The sequence below is a fragment of the Tamandua tetradactyla genome, chromosome 16, assembly GCF_023851605.1.
Source record: "Tamandua tetradactyla isolate mTamTet1 chromosome 16, mTamTet1.pri, whole genome shotgun sequence".
Classification (NCBI taxonomy): Eukaryota; Metazoa; Chordata; class Mammalia; order Pilosa; family Myrmecophagidae; genus Tamandua; species Tamandua tetradactyla.
In genome coordinates this window covers 3,527,667-3,554,722 of record NC_135342.1, presented here as the reverse complement: position 1 = coordinate 3,554,722, position 27,056 = coordinate 3,527,667, and the positions used below count along the sequence as shown (strand labels likewise).

Sequence of the window (27,056 nt, the reverse complement as noted above, 5' to 3'; positions counted from 1 at the left end):
CATATGGACATCTTATGCATAGCAAGTACTGAAATTCCAGTCTTTCAGAACAAAAGCAGAGGTTCAGTATAAACCGCATTGTTTACACGACCAGTTTAGCAACAATGACCCACTGTTATCGATTCTGCAAATGGTGGGAAACCCCGCAAGCAGACCTTCCTAAGGATGGCAGTCTGAAGCCTGCTATGTTAACTCTTTTCTGTGCCATGCATCTTCACATAATTCAAAATTCAGAAGGTACAAGGAAATGCACAGAATATTTCCCTTACCACCTCTGAGCCCAGCCACCCTCTTCCCCACCCCACAGGAAATCTGTATTCTGTATACTCCCAGAGATATGTTATCATATACCCACAAAACCATATTTTCCCCCAATGTCTCTTTTTTAAGTAACTTATATATCACCTTGTCCATTTCAACATATCTAAAGGTAGCACTTTTTGCTTGCTGCAGAACATTCCAGAGTATGTGTGGACTGTTATATAATCAATTAGTGCTCTATCAATGGACACTTGCATAGTTTCCAAACATTTTCCCTGAAGCACATTTTTTTTCTTGACTTGCAGCTTGCCTCACTCTCTTGGTTCTCTTCCTTCTTGGCTTCTGGGTTCAAACAGCTTTCCCCCAGTGATTCCTTTCTACATCTCTAAACGTCTGGGCTGAACTGTGAGTGCTGAGATGGAGTATGCTGAGGAGCAGAGCTCTCTTCTAAGCCTGCAGCTAGTTAAATTAAACCTCACTCATTGTGGAAGGCACTCCCCTTAGCCGACTGCAAATGTAATTCAGCCATAGACGAATTTCACATACAGATGATTTAAGTCCACAGCAACAGAACAATGGGGTATCACCTGGCCAAGTTGATATCTGATCCTAACTACCATATCCCTCCATGATCAAAAGTTAGGTTTGATCATGTGCAGTTCTTTGCCATGAAAAACAATTAGGAGTCTCCTGGGTGTTTTTGTTCGTACTGATAAAAGCAGACATGAGCTGCTGGCTTCTCCCCATCATCTCTGCTTTGAATTAAGATAACATTTCTGCTTTGAATTCAGATAACATGGCTGAAGCTACAGCAGCAATCTTATACCCATGTGGCAAGAAGCTAGAAGAATCATGGTGATCCTGACTCTGAAACTGCTGAGCCACTGAATCAGTCTCAACAGCTCAACAACCCAATATTTCTTATGTTAAAAAATATTCCTTACTTTGTTTAAGCCACCTTAAGTTGCATTTTATGTTACTTACAGCTTCTTAATTGGTGCAGAATGTAGGCCAGTCTATCATAGGACTTAACGTGGACATCAAAACTAGTTTCCTTATTTTTCTATTAGTTCTCAAAAATAATTCTGATGGCTGCACCCTAAATTTCTCCCATCTCAATAATACAGATAACATGCAGGAGTACAAATTGTATGTGGATAAGTATTTCTCCCCATGGAGCAAGGCCTGAGAGCCACATGGATTTCTTTTACCAAGAGGTACACAGACACAAGAAATGCATACCATTTTTATTCCTTCCCAAAAGACCTTGGTGAAAATAGCTCAAGTCTGATCCTGAAGGGAGATACCGGGATTGGAAAAACAACCCTAGCCAAAAAGGTGATGTTGGCATGGGCAGAAAATAAGTTCTACTCCTACAAGTTCTGGTATGCTTTCTATTTCCACTGCCAAGAAGTGAGCCAGGTAGCTGAGCAGAGCTTCTCTGAGCTAATTGTGAAAAAGTGGCCTGGATCTCGGGCTTCGCTCTCAAAAATTATGTCCAAACCAGATCATATTCTGCTCCTCTTTGATGGCTGTGAGGAACTTACATTCACCCTTGAAGAAAGGCAAGCTGAACTGAGTGAAAATTGGAGCCAGAAGTTGCCTGGGTCCATTCTTCTGGGCAGTTTGCTGTGCAAAAGAATGCTTCCTGAAACAACATTATTGATCTTGATGAGGTTTGCATCTTCGGAGAAACTTAAACCCTTGCTGAAATTCCCCTTTCTTGTGACACTTAGGAAATTTACTATAGATGAAACAAACAAGTATTTCAATACATATCTCAGAAGCAACATTGAGGTGGGTAAAGTCTTGCATTTGGTAATGGGAGACAGGTTACTCTTCATGTGCTGGACCCCCATGGTTTGCTGGATAGTCTGCTCTTGTCTGAAACAGTTGATAGAAAGAGGAGCAAATCTCACACAGATGTGTCCAAATTCCACAGCTGTGTTCATCTAGTATCTTTCTAGCTTGTTCCCAACCAGAGCTGGAAACCCTGGCTTGCAGACTGTCCAAGAACAACTGAATGCTCTGTGTCATTTGGCTGCAAAGGCCATGTGGGACAAAAGATGAGTGTTCAATAAGGAAGACCTTGAGCAGTCCAAGTTGGATGAGACTGGCACTGCTACTTTTCTCAGCATGAATACTCTTCAAAGGGTTGAAGACAATAAAGACCATTATACCTTTGCCCACATGAGTTTCCAAGAATTTTCTGCTCCCTCGTACATTCTCTGCTTCCCACGAAGATTCCAGAGTCTTCAGTCTTTTGGACCATGGAGATATCAAGCAACTAATAGCAAATCCTGAAGGAAGCAATAACTATCCTTGCTGGGATGGAGCTTTTCATTTTTGGCCTTTTAAATGGCATGCATGCTTTGGCGGTAGAGCAGACATTTGGATGCAAGCTGTCCTTGGGTAATAATAAGAAGTTGTTGAATGCCGTAGCCCTAGTACATGAATGGAATCCATTCCTCTGTGCTTGGGGGGTCCCACAGTTATTCTACTGTCTGCATGAAATCCAGGAGGAGGCATTTGTGCGTCAGGTCCTGAAAGATTATTGTAAAGCTACTTTGAGGATTTGAAAGAAGACAGACATGCAAGTCTCTGCTTTCTGCCTTAGGCACTGCCAGCATTTGCAGGAGATGACACTGAGTATCAAAGGGCAGAAGTTCCACATGGATTCCTTACCTTCCCATAGGTGAGTGCCTTAATCTCTTCCTTGGCAGTAAACCCTATCCAGGGGCCTTGCCTACGGAGTCTGTGGTGTTTGGCTTCTGTCCCCTTTCCTTAAGGACCAGGCCCATAAGTTTCCAGACCTTTCTGATCTCCTCCAAGGTCTCGTTTGCACAATCTTTCTGGGTTTGTTTATTTGTTTCTATTTTTACTTTTATTGTGGCAAAATATATGCAACTCAAAATTTCCGATTTTAACCACTTTCAAGAATACAGCTCCATGGCATTCGTTGCAACCACAGTATTGGGATACCATCAGTGTCATCCATTAACTAACTTCATCACACCACCCCCAGCCCTGGTAACCTGTAATCTAGTTTCTGTTTCTGTGAATTTGCTTTTCATATCAATGAGATCATACAATATTTATCCTTTTGTCTGTGTTATTTTACTCGAAATTATATCTTTGAGATTCATCCTATATAGCATATATCAAAACTTCATTCCATTTTGCAGCCAAATATTCCACTGTATATATGGACCACATTTTGCTTATTCATTCCTCCATTGATGGACACTTGGGCTGCTTCCATTTTTTAGCTACTGTGAATAATGCTGCTATGAAATTTGCATGTAAGAATCTTTTCACATTGCTGCTGTCAATTCTTTTAGGATTCTACCCAGAACTAGGACTACTGGGTCATACGGTAATTCTAGGTTTAACTTTCTGAGGAACTGCTAAACTGTTTTCCACAGTTTGGGCTGCACCATTTACAATCCTACCACACACAAGTACTTATCTACAGTGGGCAACAGTCCCAATTTGCCTGGGACTGAGGAGGTTTTTCAGACATAGGAATTTCAGTTTTAAAACCAGGACTGAGAGGTTTCCTGGGATGTGAGATTTTCAGTGCTAAATCTGGGACAACCCTAGGCAAGCCATGACAAGTTGTTCACCCTCCTCGTCTCTATGCTACATGCCCTTTCCTCCCACACATATATATGGACTTTGCTTCATCTACAACCCCTACTTATGTGTGCCATAAGGAATTTAGGCTCTAGGGAAGTGTTGTCCAAAAGTTTTCTGTGATAATGAAAGTGTGTTATATCTGCACATTCAATACAGGAGCCACTTTGCACATGATGTTATTGAGTACTTGAAATGTAGCTAATGTGACTGAAGCACTCAATATTTTATTTTAATTAATTCAAATTTAAATTTAAATAGCCATATTTGACTAGTGGCTACCATATTGGATAGCACAGATTCTGGAGCATGGGGGAGGGAATAGGGGTCAGTCTTGAGTGTAAAAACATCTCTTCCATCATTAATCATGGGAAGAAATAATTTACAACTACACTTCCCCAACATGTTATTCTTACATCTCCCTCCTTCCTTTCTTACAAGCAACATGAAAACATTAATTCTATTCACTGTAATCTTCCTTATCCCCTACTCTAATATGAGAGGGTTTTCTGGTGCCATGACTAAGAACTTGAGTTCTCCTGCTCTTCAAGTCACTAACTGTCTTCAGTTTCCTAACATTTTTGGTCACTGTTTGATTATCAATAAAATGGCAATCTATGGGTGGGCCATGGTGGTTCAGCAGGGCGGGGGACGGTGACTCAGCAGGTAAGAATGCTTGCCTGCCAAGCCCAAGGACCCGGGTTCGATTCCCGGTGCCTGCCCATGTATAAAAAAAAAAGGCAATCTTAAAAAGCCACATACCTCATGTGTTGGAGATAAAATGAGACAAAAATGTGGTATACTCTGTGATGGTCACGTTCAAGTGTCAACTTGGCCAGGTTATGGTGTCCAGTTGTGTGGTCTAGTCAACTCTGGACTGACCATTACTGTGAGGGTATTTGGTGGATTTACATCATTAGCCAGTTGATTGAAGCTATAGCTGATTACATCTGTAATGAACAAAGGTGGCCTTCAGCAAAGGCAGGAGTTTCCTTATCCAATCAGTTGAGGGCCTTAAAGGGAGAACTGAGGATTTCAGCAGTCAGAAGTGTAGGAGATAGGATTAACATAAAACCTGCAGAACTACTTGGGAGTAGATGGCATTAGGGTGGTGGCGGCAGTAAGCTGCTTTATGTTATCTGATTTATGTAAGACAGTCTAGGAGGAAGAGAATGTTTGTTTACCCTAAATGGTTATCTTAAGTATGAAGGAAGAACACTGAAAGATAAGAACTTTGTTCCCTCAGGAAATGCATGCATGCCTATTGTCATCCTGTGGTATATAACCAGGATCTGGTTAAGAATAAAGTTGTCTGAAGTCTGTCTGAAGTAAACTCATGCTTCAGACCCCCTGAGCCCGTCTGTGTCTTTCTTTCTCTCCTTCTTCCTTTCTTTCTTTCTCATCATTCCTTAATATCCTTCAAGCTCCATTTCAACAGGAAGCAACACAGAAGGATTTCCATCTCCTCTTCAGGTATCCAGCTTCTCCTGGAGAGTTCACTGAAACTGTCACCAGAGTTCCCAAACTGTGGCCTAGCCTGTGGAACTCAGACAATCCCCATAGTCATTTGAGCCAATTCCTATAATAAATTTCATTATATTATATATTATAACTATATAATGCATGTCCTGTTAGGTCAGTTCTGTTTCCCTGGAGAACGCTAATATGTACACTGAACAAGTCCAGGCTCTGCAGTTAGTACTCAACAAATATAAGCGATTATCTTTAATGGAATTCTTATCCCCACTTCACAATTGAACATCTTTGGAAGATCTTCATTTTGTCAAATATGGTGGATATTTTTCTTTTTGTGTCTCATAAGAAGTGGCAGAATTCACTGACTACTTGTTTTTTATATGGTTTCATATAGGATGAATTTTATTTAGCACATGCCAGGTATTAGGCATGGTGGCAAGTATTTGCTTTACATGAATTATTTCTCTTAATGTCACTGTTTGATGTGCAATGCACTGATGATCAAATAGATGATGTAACTTTTCCAAAATCATGCAGCCAATTGAAACTGGCTGAAATTTGATCTCAATGGCTATGATTGAGTTAAATGAGGTGGACAATTAGACTGATTTCCCAGGTTGGGGGGCATCATCCTTTCAGATGTGTAATTAAAGTTTTCCCCATTCTGTGAGAGTTCCTCTTTAAAAAGTCACAACCTCTTCCAGACTCATGTTCTCCCATAAGAGATTGCATGCATTTTAGGCATATCAGTGTGTAGCTCTCCTGTTCTTTTCACACACCATCTACTAGTCTAATGTATGACGAGATTACTAAAAGCTGGCCTCTTTGACTGTTAGTGGCATTTAGGTTATGTTCCTTCCTTCATTATCACCCCAAAAATGTTCAGGTCTCCTTAGTTTCATGTGAGTCTCTCTGAAGCAGGGTTCAGCAAATGACAGCTCAGGTCAAACACAGCTTGCTGCTTATTTTGTGAATAGGTTTTTATTGGAATACAGCCATGCTTGATTGTTTACATATTTTTTATGCTTTCATGCTAGAATGACAGAATTAAGTCATCACAAAGCCTCTGGCCACCAAAGCCATCTGGTCCATTGCAGGAAAAGTTTGCCAACCCTGCTCTAGGGCACATTCTTAGAAAGGAATTGCTGGATCACAGGCTACACGTATTGCATCTTCAACTCTACCACATAGATCTCACCAAATTGTTCTCTAAGGAATCTTAGCACTTCATAGATGTACTGATTTTCATTTACTCAGATATTAACTAACACAGGACAAGGTTTGTCCACGTCTGGTCCTGACTTACATACACAACTTCAGTCTGCTCTACAATGTGCCATGGTTGATCCTCCAGCCCCTGAACAACTTTTAAGTGGGGGAATAATGGACACCAAGAGCTTGATGCTCTAGTAGGTGTTTCATATCGGTCTTCCCAACAAAGACCTCCAAGCTCTAATCGCAATGTCTTGATTTGAAGCTGAAAAATGTGAAGGCCAAAGTTTAGGAGAACCCGTTAGAGACAACAAATTTCTTTCATGTTGTTTATCCCATTAATAACTTGCATGGAAGTTCTGGGAGGGCCTTGGTGTAGTATTCCTATGTATTTTCATTTATAGATGTCTGTATAAATATAGGGTTTTATTTTATGGGATTTTATTTTAAAGAAAAAAGGATAAATATATTATAAAGTGAAAATAGCATTTTTCACATCGTGTCTTAGAAATCTCTTAATATTTATATATTACTCAGTCTTCTTCAATGAGAATTCTTCCTAAAATAGATATAATGTATATTATTAGAACATTTCCCCCTAAATATATATGTGGCTTGTTTCCAGCCCTTTATTTATGCTGCAAGAAAAATCCTCATGCATGCCTCCTGGTTGGCCTTTCTGAAGAGGACAGTCTGTGGAGGGATGAAACAGAAGGTTCTTCCAGAGCCAAACTACATTCTATGCTGGTCTTGCTCTGGAATTTCCTTTGCTGCTATGCTGTACCAAAAATATTTCTTTCTCCCATGCTCTGATCCTAAATAGGGCTTTTTAAAATAAACATTTTATTTTTGGAGAGTAAGGATGTATGATGCAAGACTTAATGAGGGAAACAAATCCAGAGGCCATGGACAGAAGACTGGATAAACAGAATGTGGTAGAAACATACAATAGAATATTATTCAGCTGTAAAAGGAATGCAGTTCTGATACATGCTACAACATGAACAAATCTTGAAATCACAATGTTGAGTGAAATAAGACAGACTCAAAAAGATAAATATTATAATTCTACTTATACAAAGTATCTAAAATAAACAAATTCATAGAGGCAGAAAGTAGATTTAAGATTACTAGGAGCCAGAAGTAGAGTAATGGGGAATTATTAATAGGTACAGAATTTCTGTTTGGGGTTTTGAAAAAATCTTGGTATTGGTAGTACAACGTTGTGAATGCAATTAATACCCCTAAAGTGTACACTTAAAAATGGTTAAAATGGGAAGTTTTGTGTTACATATATGTTACTAGCATAAAATATATATATAATTCAACCTCTTTCCCAAACAAAATCCCAAGTGATTAAAAACTCTTATTTGAGTTTCTGGGAAAATATAGGTGCCCTTACTGAAGGCCATGAATCTTTCTGGAATGAAATGAGAAGTCTTGTGATGGCTTCTTGGGGCCTTTTTCTATGGAGGGAGACCCTCAGAGTTACAAAGAGCTCTGTGACTCTGGCCAGGGCAGGGAACACCAGCCCTGCTCTTTCTAGTAGGTCTTCTTAAATTTAACTCTCCCAATGAGCCATTTTCCTTGTTTACCATTTCCTTAAACTGGAAGACCTAATGTTAGGTTCTTCCTCTGCTGGCAAGACTTCTATTCTGTATTCTGGACAAATGAAGATTTGGGAGCCTGGGCCGTGACGAACATAGTTTTCAAGCCTGTGTTTGTGAAGGTTCTTTCTGTGGCACTAAACATCCTCAATGTAAAGTACAAAAATTACTGTGAGGTAGGTAGAGCTCAGCCTTGTTCCACAGATAAGTTAGAGAAGGGACGGGAGGGCAACTGAGGCAGTGATTCAGGAGTGCAGCTGCCCTGGGAGAGCCTTCTGCACCACATAAGGTGGCCCTGGTTGCAGAGACCGAGGAACTGAGAGGCTGAAAGCTGGAGCCTGGGGCAGAGGTGCGGAGCCCGTGGGAGTGCACAGATGGGAGCTGGGGACTAGAAAGTAACACAGGCCACATTCCTTGGGCACGCCACCCTCACCAAAGCAGTCCCAGGACCCACAATTCACCCCACACACATGAAGCCTGTCACCCACTCCCATTCCCCATACTCCAGGTGCCCCCACCTAATGCCACAGCTCTACACATGCACACAAAGGGCGCTGTGCCTTAGGCCAGCACACACCAGGGTTACACCCCCCAGACCAGTGCAGCCGAACAGCTACATCCTCCCTGGCCACTAGGGGCCCACGTTTACAAGCATCAATGTAACATCCCCAACCTGGACCCATACCTACCCCGAAACAAATCACCCTACTGAGTGCTCCACCCCATGTCCTGCTCCCTGCTGTACAACCATCCCACAAACACAAGGCCTTAGACTACTGAAAGAAATCAACTCCCAAAATAAATCAACCAAGATATTTACATGCCATGAACACAGCAGCAGATCACTACGCATATCACAATGCAAACAGATATAGGCCTGCCTAATGACCAAATTAAAACACCAGAGGAGACACAGACATTGGAACAACTAATTGAAGATATTCATACAACTCTACTTAATAAAATAAGTGGTGTGGCAAATAATATAAAGGAGGAGATCAAGAAGACAGCAGAAGAGCATAAAGTGGAATTTGAAAGAATAAATAGAAAAATATTGGAAATCACAGAGATTAAAGACCCTGTTCACTAAATAAAAACCACACTAGAGACACACAACACCAGACCTAAAGAAACAGAAGAAAGAATAAGTGATATAGGGAACAGAATAACTGACTTTGAAGACTCAAAACAGCAAATGGCAAAAAAAAAAAAAAAAGGAAAAAAATTGAAATGGATCTCAGGGAAATGATAGACAAAACAAAGCTTAAATAAAGGAATCATTGGTGTCCCAGAAGGAGAAGAGAGGAGTAAAGGGCTAGGAAAAGTAGTTGAGGATATAATGGGGGAAAACATCCCAACCCTCATAAAGTACATAAATATACAAGTCACAGAAGCCCATCAAACTCCAAACAGAATAAATCCAAAGAGGCCTTCCCCAAGGCACACACTAATCAGTCTGTCAAATGTTGAAGAGAAGCAGGAAATCCTAAAAGCAGCAAGAGAAAAACAACCTACTACATACAAAGGAAACCAAATAAGACTGAGTTCAGGCTACTCAACTAGCACCCTGGAGGTGAGAAGGCAGTGGTATGATATATTTAAGATCCTGAAAGATAAAGACTTCTGGGCAAGAGTTCTATACCAGCCTAATTGTCCTTCAAAATTGAGGGAGAGATTAAAGTTTTCACAGACAAAGAAGTCCTGAAAGAAATTTTCAACAAGAGACTGGCCCTACAGGAAATACTAAAAGGAGTTTTACAGGCTGAAAAAAAAAGACAGGAGAGGGAGATCTGGAGGAGGGCACAGAATTGAAGCATACCACAAAGGGAAATTTAACTAATACAAAGAGAAAGAGGTAAAAGAATATATAGATCTGACAAATAAAATTAAAAAGATAAGATGGAGGATTCGAGAAATGCCTTTTCAGTAATAACTTTGAATGTTAATGGATTAAACTTACCAATTAAAAGATACAGATTGCCAGGATGGATTAAGAAACATAATCCAGGTACATGGTACTTACAAGAGACTCATCTTAGACACAAGGATACAAATAGATTGAAAGTGAACAGTTGGAAAAAGATTTTCCATGCAAGATGTAACTAAAAGAAAGCAGGAGTAGCTATGCTAATATCTGACAAAATAGACTTTAAATGTAAAGACATCATGAGAGACAAAAAAGGACACTATATACTAATTAAAGGGTCAATTCACCAAGAATATATAACAATCATAAATGTTTATGCTCCCAATCAAGGAGCTCCAATGTACATGAGACAGACATTGGCAAAACTGAAGGGAGTGATAGATATTTCAACAATAATAGTAGGAAACTTCAATACACCACTCTCTCTATAGAGAGAACAACCAGACAGAAGATCAACAAGGAAATAGAGAAGTTAAATAGCTTGATAAGTGAATTAGACCTAACAGACATATATAGGTCATTGTACCCCAAAGCACAAGGTTATATATTCTTCTCTAGTATGGAACATTCTAGAGGATAGATCCAGGATAGATCATATGCTGGGGCACAAAAGAGGTGTTTATAAATTTAAGACACTGAAATTATTCAAAGCACTTTCTCTGATCACAATGTGATGAAGCTGGATCTCAATAACCACCAAAGAACAAGAACATTCACAATACATGGAGATTAAATAACACACTCTTAAACAACCAGTTGGTCAAAGAACAAATTGCTAGAAAAATCAGTAGCTATCTGGAGATAACTGAAAATGAGAATACAACTTATCAGAACTTATGGGATGTGGCAAAGGATGTGCTGAGAGGGAAATTTATTGCCCTAAATGCTTATATGAAAAAAACAAGAAAGAGAAAAACTTAGGGACTTAACAGCAAACCTGGAGGAACTTGAGAAAGAAGAGCAAACTAACCCAAAGCAAATGGGAGAGGAGAAATAACAAAGATTAAAGCAGAGATAAATGAATGGGAGAACAAAAGAACAATAGAAAGAATCAATAAAACCAGAAGTTGGTTCTTTGAGAAAATCAATAAAATTGATGGGCCACTAGCAAGACTGACAAAGAAAAAAAAGAGAGAGGATGAAAATAAACAAAATCAGAAAGGAGAAGGGGTACATTATCACAGACTGTGAAGAAAGAAAAGAAATCATAAGAGTATACTATGAACAACTCTATGCCAACAAATTAGACAACTTAGATGAAATGGACAAATTCCTGCAGACACACAAACAAGTTACACTAACTCAGGAAGAATTAGATCTCAACAAACCAATCACAAGTAAAGAAATTCAATCAGTCATCAAAAATCTTCCTACAGAGAAAAGTCCAGAGCCAGATGGCTTCACAGGGGAATTTTATCAAACATTCCAGAAAGACCTAAGACCAATCCTACTCAAACTTTTCAACAAAATTGAGGAAAAAGGAATTCTACCTAATTCATTTTATGAAGCTAGTGTCATTTTAATACCAAAACCATGTAAAAATGCTATAAAAAAGGAAAACTACAGGCCAGTCTCCCTAATGAACATAGATGCAAAAAATCTCAATAAAATATTAGCAAATCAAATCCAATAGCTTGTTAAAAGATTTATACACCATGACCAGGTGGGGTTTATGCCAGGAATGCAAGGATGGTTCAACGCAAGAAAATTAATTAATGCAATACAGCACATTAACAAATTGGAAGGGAAAAGTCATATGATCATCTCAATCGATAATGAAAAAGCATTCGACAAAATTCAGCATCCTTTTCTGATAAAAACATCTCAAAAGATAGGAATCAAAGGTAACTACTTCGATAAGATAAAGAGAATATATGAAAAACTGATAGCCAGTATTGCACTCAATGGAGAGAGACTGAAAGCCTTCCCCCTAAGATCAGGTACAAGACAAGGATGCCCATTGCCACAACTATTATTCAACATTGTGCTACAAGTTTTAGCTAGAGCAGTCAAAGCAATCTTTGTCCTGCCTATTCTTAGGCATGGCAAAGAAATAAAAGGCATCCAAATTGGAAAGGAAGAGGTAAAACTCTCATTATTTGCAGATGACATGATACTATACTTGGAAGATCCTGAGAAACCTACAGCAAAGTTACTTGAGCTAATAAACAAATTCAGCAGGATGGCAGGATATAAAATTAATGTGCAAAAATGTGTAACATTTCTATACACAAGCAATGAGCTAGCTGAGGAGTCAGTTGAGGAAAAACATCCATTCAAAATAGGAACTAAAAGAATCAAATATTTAGGAATGAACTTAACTAGGGCTGTAAAGGATTTATGCACAGAAAACTACATAACATGCTACAAGAAATCAAAGGAGATCTAAATAGGTGAAAACACATTCCCTGCTCATGGATAGGAAGGTTAAATGTAGCTAAGACGCCAATTATCCCCAAAATTGATGTACAGATTCAACAGAGTACTAATCAAAATTCCAACAGCCTACTTTAAAGATTTGGAAAAGCTAACTACCAAATTCATCTGGAAGGAAAAGAAACCCAGAATAGCTAAAAGCAACCTAAAAAAAAGAACGAAGTGGGAGGATTAACACTCCCTGACTTTAAAACCTGTTATAAAGTCACGGTGGTTAAAACAGCATGGTACTGGCACAAAGACAGAAGCATTGACAAATGGAATCAAATTGAGAGTGCAGAAATAGACCACCAAATCTATGGTCAGCTGTTTTTTGACAAGGCCCCCAAATCCTCTGAACTGGGACAAAATCGTCTTTTTAATAATTGGGTATGGGAGAACTGGATATCAACAGCCAATAGATGAAGGAGGACCCCTATCTTACACCTACACAAAAATCCACTCTAAGTGGATCAAACACTTAAATAGAAGAACTAGCACCATAAAGCTTCTAGAAGAAATTGTAGGGAAACATCTTCATGACCTAGTAATAGGAGGTATCTCCCAAACTTTACACCAAAGCAGAAGCAACAAAAGAAAAGATAGATAAATAGAAACTCCTCAAAATCAAATGCTTCTGCACCTCAAAAGACTTTGTCAAAAAGTCAAAGAGGCAGTCAACTCAATGGGAGAAAATATTTGGAAATCACATATCAGAAAAAGGTTTGATTTTCTGCAAAAAGAAAGAAATCATACAGCTCAATAACAAAAGAACAAAAAACCCAATTATAAAATGGGCTAAAGATATGAATAGGCATTTTTCTGAAGAGCAAATACAGATGGGTCAAAATACATGAAGAGATGCTCATTTTCACTGGCTATAAGGGAAATCCAGATCGAGACAATGAGATATCACCTCACACCTATAAAAATGGCTGCTATTAAACAAACAGGAAGCTATAAATGTTGGAGAGTATGTAGAGAAACTGGGACACTTATGCACTGCTGGTGGAAATGCATGATGGTGCAGCCACTGTGAAAGACTGTTTGGCAGTTCCTTAGGAAACTAAATATCAAGTTGCCCTTTGACCCAGCAATAGCACTACTTGGTATATACCCAGTAGAGCTGTAAGCACTGACACAAACAGATATTTGCACACCAATGTTCACAGCAGCATTATTCACAATCGCCAAAAGATGGAAATAATCCAGATGCCCATCAACAGATGAGTGGATCAACAAAATGTGGTTTATATATATGATGGAATATTATACAGCAGTAAGAGGAAATGATATCCCAAAGCACATGACAAGATGGATGAGCCTTGAGGACATAATACTGAGTGAAATAAGTGAGACACAAAAGTATAGATGCTGTATAATTCCAGTTTTATGACAAGCATAAAGGTATAATCAGTCTTATAATACAGAATATAGGGGACTTAGAAATACATAAAACCTAGACATGGGTGAACTGTTAGCTAACGAGGTTGAACTCCAATGTAAGGGAATAGATAGGAGTGAAGGTGATTCTCTAGTAGGTCTGTAAGTAATATTACCATATTGAAAATGAACAAGATTGAAAGGGGTTGAATAGATCTACGTGTCCCACTGATTAACAATAGAGATATAAATTAGTTCTTGCAAGAATTACTTCAAAGATATGAGTTGTGTACAAACAGTGTATAAATCCAGCGTACAGGGGGAAAACTGCTATTGCATGCTATGGATTATGTTTAAAAGGAAAATATCAGCACTACCACAGCAAAGGTAAATAATGGGGGAGGGACAAGAGTTAAGAGAAAGTTTAGATTTCCCATTTGGCGAGGGTGTGTTTATTGGTTATCTTTCTCTTGGGAACAATGAAATTATCTAAAATTGAGAATGGCGATGGACTGTGGACTTTGGGCCCTATACATGATGGCTGATGAATGCAGATGGCTGAAGGATGCACTGACTGAGAAGAAGATTGGTGAATGAGGTTGTATATTCGTGAACGAAGGTTGTGTTGCTACAAAAAGGAGCAAAGTTGTGAGACATGCAATGGTGTGAATGAACATGTGGGACATTTGGTGAGACAAAATAACCCAGAAACAAAAGAACACAAATGGTATGGTCACCTTTAGAAAATGCTTATAAGAAAACAGGGGCCTAGACTGCAAGCTTTTTGAGCAGACACATGAAGTCCAGAGTAGTGATTATTATTTCTATATTGCAAGAGGCTGTTTCATATATATATATAACCTGACATTTAGAGATAAGAATGAGGCCAATCAGGTTGGGGCTAAAGTAATTCAGAACACAAAGGTAAGGAAGACAGTGTCTATATTTTGGAACCACACATACTCTTTGAGACCAAAGGAAGAGAGGTTTAATTAGTTTGGAACTGAAATTTTCTGCAGTGCATAATCTAACTTAACCTATCTGTAGACCTCATTTTAACAACTGAAACACAGGGAGCCCAGAATAAGAAAGAGGTCCTTTAATCCTGTAATGCCTGGATACATCCTAGAGTATATTAAGTAGATAATCAAAAAGTATTGGTAAAAAATTAAAAATTAAAAAAAATGTATTGGCAAAGTCCCTTGAGGGATGGGAGAAAAAGGAACTATTAAACCTTACCACCAGGGAATCCCCTGATACTGTGTCAAGCTTTAGGGACACACAAATCAGTAGGCCATGCCTTTGATATGAGGCTTACTCTTGTGAAGCTTATGTAGGTAGCAGAGAAGCTTAGACTACCTATAAGAATGCCTAAGAGTTACTTCTGGAGGACCTCTTTTGTTGCTCAGATGTGACCTCTCTCTCTCGCTAAACCCAATTCTGCAAGTGAAATTACTGCTCTCCTCGCTATGTGGGACATGACATCCAAGAGTGAAAGTCCCCCTGGTGATGTGTGAGATGACTTCCAGGGATGAATCCAGCCCTGGTACTGTGGGAACAACAATTCCATCCTGATCAAAAGGTGGGAAAGAAGTGTAATAAAGTATCAGTGGCAGAGAGAGTTCAAATAGAGTCAAGAGGCTACTCTGAAGGCTGCTGTTACCCAAGCTTCAGGTAGACCTTGCTACCTGTCATAACCTGCCAACCCCCAACTAGGACCATTCCAGCCAATCCTAAAGAACACCTAGTGCAATATATAATATTCCACAAGGGTTCCAGGCACTAGAGTAACTTTTCAGAAACCTACCACCTCCAGATGGGTCCCTGGTCCAGATAAATCCTGAAACATAGAGGGCCCAGCTTCAGAATGTCAGATAGTTCCATCTCCCTACCCCATATTAGTGACACTCCCTTCCACTATCAAAAATTTAGAATTGCCATAGTCCAAACAACCCGAATGAGAGGTATGGAAAGATTAAAGGTGATGGTAGAGTTATACACAGAAGATAGGACTTAACAAATGAATATGACTTCTGAATCATTAAATTGATATCTCTTTTAATCTCCAGTATTTTAGAGCAGCTAGAAGTAAAAACCTAAAATTGTGGAATTGTAACCTATGTCAAACTCTGAAATATGTTCTACAACTAATTGTGTTGCTGTGCTTTGAAATGTTTTGATTTTTTGTATACATGTTATTTGTCACCAAAAAAGAAGGAAAAAAGTCAATTGTGATGATAAAAAAATTATTTAAGCCTTCTAGCTTCCTACATTCTGGAGCAGCTAGAAGGAAAAATATGAGAGAAGTGTATGGTAGCCCATGACAAACTCTGGGATCTGTCCTGTAACTACTTGTTGAAGAATGCTTTGAAAACTATTGCTTTTTTATTTCTTTGTTTTGTATATATGTTATACTGTGCAATAAAAAAATTTTTTAAAAAACAGGAATAGTCTGTTTCCCATCAGCTTCTTCATTCTCTCTCTACTCATGTACCATGTCCAACCTGCGATGGGAGGTCTAGAAGGACATTAGTGGGTTGAGAGTATGGTAGCAACGATGAGTGATGAGGGCGTGGTGTGTGAGTCATGGACTCGAGTCAGAAAGTCCCACCAGTTACCAGCTCTTTGTCCTTAAATGAGTGGTTCATATAATGGATGGTTGGATTTCTGACACCTTACCCTGCTGTGCCTCAGTGTACCCATCTGTAAAATGATCATAATTATGGAAAGATCAAATGAAGTCATATATGCAAAGCTCTTAGAACAGTACCCAAAACAGAATACATGCTTTATAATAGTCATTACTCTCAGGCCTCCTCACGTCTGCTAGATGCACTTCATGTGGTTTGAGGTAGGTACTATCATGATGATTTTATGGAGGAAGAAAATGAGAACCATGGAAGTTACATAATATTTCTAAGCTCTTGCAGCAAATACACTTGGGAGAATGTTCTCCATTCCATCTTCTCCATGACCAAACCATGCTTCTGTGATAAGTCACATGAGTAGGTCCCTGTAGGTGGAAAGTTTCTCCAAAGAGTAAATGTCGGAGCTGAATTGGAAATAAGATTTGCATTGAGGAAGGAAGATGAGACAGACTTTTATATTGTAATTTGATAGGTTATAATAAAAGAAAAATGCTTGTATGCCTTGACCCCAACTTCCACTTTTTAAAATTCATCCTAGACAAATCCATATACAGATATCCAGAGGAATGTACAAGCATTTCACTGAAACATTATTTTCAGCAGCAAAAACTTAGGCAGTGCTCACCACATTCTTAGCTGCCTTTGGTGATTTGTGCATCCATGCAACCATTCTACAAAGCAGGTACTCCCATCTCACAGATGAAAAAACTGGAGCACAAGTTACACAACTAGTATGTAATAGAATCTAGATTTAAACCAGATGATCTAGCTCCAGAATCAGTTCTCTTAGCCACTGCACCATATTTCATCTCTTTAGGATTTTAAGTCCCAGAAACCCAATAATTCATCATATGAACCACTAGTCTCTTCCTTGAAACAGCCCAGAGGATGTCACCCACTCTGTGGCCAGTTCCTTAGCCCATCTGTCTCCTATTACTATAACAGTTATTATTAGCTACCATGTACTGAATGCCTACTATATAGCAAGCATTTTTCATGCACCATCTATAATAATTCTCACTACCATCCTAAGGAGAAGATACCAGGTGCTCTTTCCTGTGGACCTGGAAACTGAGGCTCAGAGAGTTTAAGTGACTTTCACAAGGGCAACAACTAGGGAAGCTGAGCTGAGTCATGCCCTCAGTTCTTAGCCTGTATTGCACAGCAAGGGTCCTCGAACATTGATGGACTTGCAGAAGGTATAAGCAGCAGGAAATGAGCTCATATAAATTTACCATGCAATAGATTATATTAAAAACAAAGGTAATGAAACTTAACCCTTCCCAATTATTTTTCTACATTTTGCTATTATTGATGCCTGGAGTCACCAAATGTTTTCTGGAAAAGGGCCAACTAGTGAATATCTTCAGCTCTGCAGACTATGAAGTCTCTATTACAACTACTCGACTCTGCCATTGAAGCCCTAAAACAGCCCTAGACATTCTATAAATGAATGGGTGTGGTTATGTTCCTATAAAATGTTACCTATGGGCATTGAAATTAAAATTTCATGTCATATTTTTTCGATTGTTTTCAACCATTTAAAAGAAATTTTTAACTATTCCTAGCTCATGGACTGTACAAAAGCAGGTAGAAGACAAGATTTGTTCCATGGGCCATAGATTGCCAACCCCTAATCAGGATTCTTGAGGTTATTTTGTTTATTATGACTATATGGTAGAAATACTAGATAATGATGTGCTATTGCACATCTCTTCCCACCTCCATGTTCAGTGACATCACGTTGGCAGCTTGAGATCAGCCCCAGCAAGAGTATTTATACTACAGAAATCACTGAACACTGCACATCAGGGATTCTTTTACTCCAAAATTAAACCAACATATGACTGACGAGCCCCCACTCAATCAGTTCTATTCCCTCAAGTAAATCTGTATGGCCTCTCTGCTTGTGACCAGTTGCCAACTGTACCCCTTTATATCCATCTGAGCTGAATAAATCTTGCGTATTCTCTGCCCATTATTGCTTTTATTTTACAGAACCAGGAGCTGGTACAGCATGGTTTTCTAAAGGTCTTCATAAGCAAACAAATTTCATATTGAAACCTAGTTTGACATGATGGCAGCTGTGCAACTTAGGAAAGGTTAATTAGCATTACTGATTCTACAGTTCTCCATCTAAAAACTAGATCATTAAATACACCCTAGGGTCATTGGATGAATAAATTAAATAAGGAGTTGTATTTTAAAGGCTGCATAGTGTCCCTGGGACATAGGACCCAATTGGTAACCCATTCAGTAGGTCATAGCTCCAAACTGATAATTTGGGGATAAGATGCTGAACCTGATGCAGATTTACTGGCTGGGGAAGATGAAAATAACCCCAGAATGATCTTCTGTGAAGAAGAAGAATGTGAGGCTGTGGGTGTGTGGTTGTGTTTGTCTTCCACAGGCTGGAAGACTTCCCAGTCACCCCTGAACATTGTTGCAATATTGCCTGGGCTCTCAAGGACAACTCACACCTGAAACCTCTTTTGCTGAGGATAAGTTCCCTGGATGATCAATGGCCTTGCAGCAGACAGAATGTCAACTGAAGAAGCTATCGTACGTCTCCTTTGTTGGTTGTGGTGTTCATGCATTTGGAAGATGTAAGGCTTCTGGGAGGAAAGGAGTAATGGGGGATATATATGGACAAACATAAGTCTTCTGATGCATATAATCATTTAGCTATGTCAAAGAAAGTTTCAACAAAGTATGTGTGTATAATTAAATATAGCCTGTATAAAACATACACATGTATAACAGATATCCTGGAATGTAAAATTATAATGAGCCCTATGCACCCATCAGCCAGTTTATGAAATAGAATCTCACCAGTACTGTTTTCCCTCCTCACTGATTGCATCAGTCCATCCCCCAGGAAAGCTATCTTGAATAGGGTTCATCAAATCCCTTGCTCTTATTTATCCTTACACAGAGCATCACATAGTTCTGTGTTGCTTTGAATGTTACATGAAAGGCATCACCTTCTATGTGCTCTTTTCTGGACTAACATTTTAGTGCTCATCTATGTATAATTGCTTCTGTAGTTAATTCCTTTTCACTGCTGAATGATAATATATTGCATAAATATGCAATCTTATTTATCCACAGTATTTATCCTTCCTACCCTCAATTAAGGCTCAGGCTTCTTCTAGTTGTCAGCTCTACACTAATTATAAGAATAGAATTGTTTGACCATGGAGAATATTTGTCTTCAGTTTCGCCAAGTGTATTCCCAGAGTGTTTGCACCAATTTGTAGTCCCATTAGCAGTGTGTTTGAAATGTGCAATCACTCCAAATACTCATTCAACTCTTGTTACTGACAGTATTTTTGTTACTGTCTCACCATTCTGTTGAATATGAAATGTTATCTTGTTTTAATCTGCGTTTCTTTAATTACTAATGGACATATTTTTCATAACGTTACTGTTCATTTGGGTTTCTCTCAAGTATATTGCCTGCTCACGTATTTAACCCATCTTTCTTTTTTTTTAACTTTTGGAATTATTTTTCTAACTTAGGTCATATTCCACATTGTTATGTATTCTTTGGTCTTGCTGACCTATTCCTTCTCTAGCTTAAGCCCTCTATATAATTCTTTACCTGATCCCCAATTCCATTGTCCTACCTTGCTCACATCAAAGACACTACCCTTTCCTCTAAAACCTGGAAACCCTAAGAGATAATAACAGAGGTACAATAAAGCTTTTACATTCAGAAGGAGAGCCCAAATGAAAATTTGGAAAACCCAGTCATGAGAATGACTACAATTGCATCATCTGAGTGTTATCCTCCAACAGGTTGGAGAATTGAGACCTCACAAAGTCTTCTCGTAAAAACTCTTTTCTCTTATCTCAGAAGTAATAAGACGCTGACCCATCTAAACTTGGCAGAAAATTCATTGAAGGATGAAGGGATGCTTCATCCCTTTGGGAAGCCTTAAAACACTCAAAGTGTCCTCTACCGAGACTGGTGTAAGTTTCAAAATATTTTCTTCTTGAAATCTCCTTGAACAGAATAGAATGATTGAGAGAACCTGTTACATATTCGTGTATGCAATGCCTACTACACATTAGGCATTGCGCTGATGTTAGAGGAAAGTATAGTAAAGAAGAGGGTTGTTATTATTTAAGTTTCAGAGACGCGTTGTGTAATGGCAGAAATGTCAAACTGTGTGCCAAGGCAACAAGGAGTGAATTTACAGGGGCACTACAGGATAATTTAAATTTAAGGGATGATGAAATCTGTTCAGCACCATGAAAACTACCAGCTCAGGGTAGTTTAGTTTCCATATTAGAGCGCACTACATTCCTTTTGATATTGTTATAACTTTACAAAGTTGGATTTTCAGCAGTTGTTTTCGTGAGAGTAAGTACAATGCAAAATCCAAAGAGGAACTATTGTGACATGAAAAAATTACGGAGACTCTACGAAACTCTGATCTAAAGTGTTCCCATAAGTCCTAGATATTCTGAGTGAGTGGTATGCCTCTGCCTTTGAGGCCAGAATGATTTAATATGACCTAGTTTGCTACTTTAGGAAGCGGGTCATGTTAATAGCTCAGCAGTATGGACAAGAATAAAAATGATATCCTGTTTAATATTTTTTCTACTACATCATGAATTCTTTAAATGATTTCCCTTAGGTGTCGAGATGCTTTCATCTATTATTAACAGATAATCAACTTAAACCGTCTTAAACAATAAAGAAATTTGTTGGCTCATAAAACCAGAAATTTAGAGGTAAACAGTCTTCTTGATTGGACACTGAGGTCATCTTGGCTCAGCCATCTTTTTCTCATGCACAGTTCATCCTCGGAAAAAATTTAATAACAACATCTTAAGCCATCCTAGGACTTAATCTACCCACAGCAATATTCATAGGTCCTAGATGAATAAGAAAGAACTTTTCCAAAAGCACGCACAGACTTCATTTCGGGTCTCATTAGCATAAAAGGTTACATGCCCATTTATGAACAAATCCAAGGCTTGGGAGATGCAGTCACGCTTATATCAGTCAGATCAGCCAGTGCAGACAGAGTCAGCTTCTTCTGAGCCATGTGGGCCTTATGAGAAATGGGGTTTTCTGAACAAAACTGGGCATCTGTTATGAAGAAGGGAAGGGGGAATGCAAACATCATAGCAGTCAACATGCTGAATGCAGCTTTGTTCTATTTTCATCTTTCACTTCAATGTGACAAGTTCAAAGATAAGTACATAGACCTGTCAATACAGGTATAATGATTGTCTATATAATTTCACCTGCCATATCAGTAACAGTTCTTTGATGAAAAGTAATAAACTGAGTCAAGTCTACATAAAGGGGAATTTCCTGTCTTGTCTTAGGGGTTAAGGCATCGTGCAGAAACTGGAGAAGTGGGCTTATAGGTAAGCATGAATCAAGAGAGCTTTAGAGGCCAATAAGAAGGAACCACAATTTACCTTCTAGGGAAGGAGGTCCTTATGAAGTTCTATAGTGACTTCATATCTACCAGAAGGAAAAGCCCCTGATTCTAGAAAACTTTACATCACATTTGTGGAGAAAAGTTCATTCAATGAAAGAAAATCAGGGGGACATTAGAAAAGGGAAATGGATGCAGGACTCTCAAAACAATAACAATGGAGAGGGGACCCAGAAATGTCCATGGTGCTTATGGTGATGTCAACCAGTAGTTTCAAAAAATGGACCTGTGGTTAAATGTCATGGTGCTTTAAAAAAAAAACACACGTTATTGTAGTAACGTATATATACACAGGGTCTTGTGTCACTATGACTAAGAAGACGAGCTGTGTGGCACTTCTATAAATGATCCCAACCAAAGCGTCAATCAGGGTTTCTATTGCAAAAAGCAGAAACCAAATGTAAGTAGGTCAGGCAAAAAGAGAGAGAGAGCCAGAGAAGATATTTTGTGGATAGAAGGAGCTCACAGGCTCAGAAACTGGAGGAAAGTTAGAAAGAGGGCAAGAACTAAGGAATTTTCCCAGGTCATTCCACAAACATCTAGCAGAATTCAATGGTTAGATGATGTTATCCTCCTTTCATGATGTCATAGCTTTACAAAAAAAGAAAGAAACTCTCAGTTTCCAGGTGAGTGCATCTAGGTCATGTGCCTATGCCCCAGGTGTAGGGATAGCAGGAGGGAAGCTCTGTCCCCTTTGACATTCGAGGGGAAAGGCCTGTCCTGCCTCCATACAAGACTTACACAATGTGGGATTCCACAAAAGTATGAAGGTGGTAGATGCTAGATAGTGCCTGCAAATAAGTCCAGATGTTCACTGTACTATAGAATCTGCATGATTTCTCAGTGACTTCTGATTGCCTCTTTGCCTAATTATTACCTTCTTCTCCCCTTCTGCTCATCCTATCTCAGCTGCACACTGTCCCTCAGTTGAAAAAAGCTCAGTAGTGTATTACCATGTTTTTCTAGCCCAGTGCATTGAAATTCCTTTCAGGGGAAATTATTCTATACCTTGACTTTTTTCAGTGTCTACCACATGTCAGGCCCTGTGTAGGTCTTAAGGGTATGAAAAGGATTAAGGCAGACCAGTCCCTTACCCCAAGGTAATTTAGAATCTAGAGCAATAGTTTTGAAGCAGGAGTGAGTTTGCTTCCCAGGAGACATTTGGAAATATCTGTAAATACTTTTCGTGGCCATAACTTGGGGGGAGGGTGCTTGTGGCATCTAGTGGGAAGAAGCCAGGAATGCTACTGAACATCCTATAATGCACAGGATGGTTCCTCACAGCAAAGAATTATACAGCCCAAAATGTCCACAGTGTAAAGATGAGAAACTCTAGCCTCTCCAAGCACCCCTGCCATTAAACAACTAGATGCCAGTAGGATCTCCTAGTGGTGACAATTACAAATGTCTCCAGATGTTGCCAAATGTTCCCTTGGGGCAAAATCATTCTCGGTGAAGAACCAGTGGTCTAGAGCAGAGTTGGTCAAACTTCATATTAAAACACAATGTAATAGTCAGGATCAGGGTAGGTTTTGCTACAATAACAAACTCTTCTTTCCGTGCCTACACTCTCCTGCTACATGCCTGTGACATTATTCTTCTTCTGGGACCAAGGGTAATAGTGCAGCCACTGTCTGGAATATTTCTGCCCACAGCTTAGGAAAAGAGAATGGTAAATCCCATACTGACTCTAAGCTCCCAGACACTTTTTATTAGAAAAAGCAAGTAGCATGATCACAGCCTAATTCAAGAGTCTGAAAAAATGTTCTTGGAAAGAGAAAATCACAATATTTGTGTCAACACCTTGACTACCACACACTGGACAATGTATTGTGTGTAACTGAAATAAGAGTTCCATGAAAAATACCCTTACTACTTAGGATGCACCCCAATTTTTTTTTAATATATTTCATTTTGCAAAGATTTTGATGTGCTAGCCTATTAGTTTCTCTCATTAGGGAGCCACAAATCTGGGAAGCGTTCACTTGGAGATGTAGGATATAGATAGGTAAATGAACTGGCAAGCATGATATAATGCAATAAGTGCTCCCATAGAGAAACTTCAGGGTGCTTTGGGGAATAGGCAGTATATCTAAATAGATGTTATTTAAGTGATATTTAAATCTGCAGGAGGTGGTGACTTTAGGTCCCTTGTTGTTGCCCCGTCTTTGCTAATTTCTTGCACCCTGTCTTGGGCTCACCCTCAGAAAAGCTTTCCCTGGCCATTCCATTTAAAGCAGTCCAAACTCACTCACCCCTTCCAGCATACATTCCATCTTATTGCTGTGTTCATTTCCCTCTAAATGTTTATCACAATCAGTGGTATACTGGAGCCCTTGAGAACCAATTGTGTGAGTCTCTTCCCAACCAATCCATTGATCTCATTTTGGTGGCCTAAAATCAGCCATGGCGAGAGTGTTTACACCACAGCAATTGGTAATCACTACGAATCAGGGCTCCTTGTCTGTTTCAGAGAGCTGGTTAACTAGTGCACAACTGAACCCATAACTACCTTATTTACATCTTTTTTTTTGTCTCATATTAAAATATGAGCTGTGAGAGGGGAGGCAATTTGTGTGAATTCTCATCACCTAATTCAATACCTGAAACATAACTGATTTCAATAAATATTTTTTAAATGCATGAAGTGACACAAAATACCTGAATCACTGACACTTTTAGCTTCCCAAAAAGAAGCAGGAATGGTGCAGTTACTTTGGAAAATAGTCTGGCAGCTCCTCAAAAAGCAGAACATAGTTACCATATGAACTAAGCAATCTACTCCTAGGCTGCATGCCCAAGAAAAATGATAATATATGTGTACACAAAAACTTGTACACGAATGTTTACAGGAAAACATTCATAATAGGGAGAAGGTGGAAACAACCCCTGTCAGACAATTGACGAATGGATAATAAAATATGTATATTTGTCCAGTGGAATATTATTCAACCATAAAATGGAATGAAGTGCTGAGTCATAACTCAACAGGATGAACCTTCAAAACTTTAAAACATTGAGAAGGAAGCCAGTCACAAAAGACCCCATATAGTACAGTTGGTTAATATGGAAATCCCAGAATCACTAATCTGTAGAGACAGAAAGTAGCTTAGTGGTTGTCAGAAGCCGAGGGTAGAAGTTGGAGAATAATGGCTAAGTGTACAAAATTTCTTTTTGGACTGATAAAATGTTCTAGAATTGTGGTGATGGTTGCACAACCCTGTAAATATATTAAAAACCACTGATTTAAGTCCCCTTTAGGGGGAAAGGGGGAAAATTCAACTTCCCCAAGTTAAATTCTTGATATTCTCACAAGCAGTATGGACAACCAAAGCTATAGGCTGAGCCCCCAGTCTGGGGGGTTGTTCATATGAAACTTAACCCCATGAGGATAAGTCAAGCCTACTTAAAATTATGCCTAAGAGTCACCCCCAAGAGAACCTCTTTTGTTGCTCAGATGTGGCCCCTTTCTCCAGCCAACACAATAAGCAATCTCACCACCCTCCCCATGTCTACATGGGACATGACTCCCAGGGGTGTGGACCTTCCTGACAATGAGGGACATAAATCCTAGAATAAGCTGAGACTCAGCATCAAGGAATTGAGAAAAACTCTAGAATGAGCTGACACCCAGCGTCAAGGGGTTGAGAAAACCTTCTCGACCAAAAGGGGGAAGAGTGAAATGAGACAAAGTGTCAATGGCTGTGAGATTCCAGACTCGAGAGGTTATCCTGGAGGTTATTCTTATGCATTAACTAGATATCACCTTGTTGTTCAAGATGTAATGGAGAGGCTGGAGGGAACTGCCTGAAAATGTAGAGCTGTTTTCCAGTAGCCGTGTTTCTTGATGATGATTGAACAATGATATAGCTTTCACAATGTGACCCTGTGATTGTGAAAACCTTGTGTCTGATGCTCCTTTTATCTACCATATCAACAAAAGAGTAGAACATACGGAATAAAAATAAATAATAGGGGGAACAAATGTTAAAATAAATTTAGTTTGAAATGCTAGTGATCAATGAAAGGGAGGGGTAAGGAGTACGGTATGTAAAATTTGTTTTCTTTTTCTGTTTTTGTTTTATTTCTTTTTCTGAATAGATGCAAATGTTCCAAGAAATGGCATGATGATGAATATGCAACTATGTGATGATACTGTGAATTACTGATTATATATGTAGAACAGAATGATCACAATAAGAATGTTTGCATTTGTTTGGTGTTTTGTGGTATTTAAAATATTTTAAAATTAAAAAAACATTGATTTGTACACTTTGAGTGAATTATATAATATGTGGATTATATATTGATAAAGCTGTTATATAAAAAGAGGTGGGAAAGAGGTAAAACTTAAAGGTCTGTTGGTTGGTGTTTCTTTACATGTGTTTCTTTGCAGGCTGAGGAAGTGTGCTCTGACCTCTGCTTACTGTCAGGATATGGCCTCTGCTCTTTATAAAAATAAGAGACTGAGAAGTCTAGACCTTGGGCTTTATAGCCTGAAGGATGATGAAAGCTGATCCTGCTGCATGGGGCCTACATTTGAGGTCAGGACAGTTGTATTGCGAACCCTCTCATCATTTTTTGGAATTAGGGATCTCATAGCCTGTTCTTGATAGACACTGCTAGCACCCAATGGGATGATCATCGTAGGCGTGTGAAACATTTGGGGTGAAAGTCCTAGTTCCCGTCAGGGTACAGTGTCTTGGCTTTCTGTGGCTGTGGGGTGTAGCTGCTTTCTGCTGACTGTCTACCCTGCAGACCGGAAGGGTGCCTGCTCATGACCCTCTGCAGCCAGGCCATGGCAGCCATGTGCCTCAACAACCAAAGCCTGAGGTACCTGGACTTGACCAAGAATGACAGCGGATCCAGAAGCAAATGCTCTGTGTGGAGCCTTTCGGAACCAAAGATGGAGAGCAAAGTTCTCCTTCTAAGTCTCTATGAGGTTACCTGTGCTAAAACGATCCTCCAGGAAAATTTCATTGTAAAGGGCGAGACCCTGGACCTAAAACATGGTGACAGATGTTGCTAA

General features: G+C 39.2%; 1 protein-coding gene across 1 annotated transcript; it reads left to right on the top strand.

Annotated features, from left to right (window-relative positions):
• The first annotated feature begins 1,457 nt into the window (after window positions 1–1,457).
• Window positions 1,458–27,056, top strand: NLRP8 (NLR family pyrin domain containing 8). The gene is given in 11 exon segments (XM_077133376.1): window positions 1,458–1,528; window positions 1,530–2,514; window positions 2,516–2,581; window positions 2,583–2,956; window positions 8,200–8,330; window positions 8,333–8,363; window positions 18,976–19,082; window positions 19,085–19,127; window positions 20,425–20,502; window positions 26,424–26,539; window positions 26,794–27,056. Coding segments are annotated over 11 exon segments (2,265 nt in total).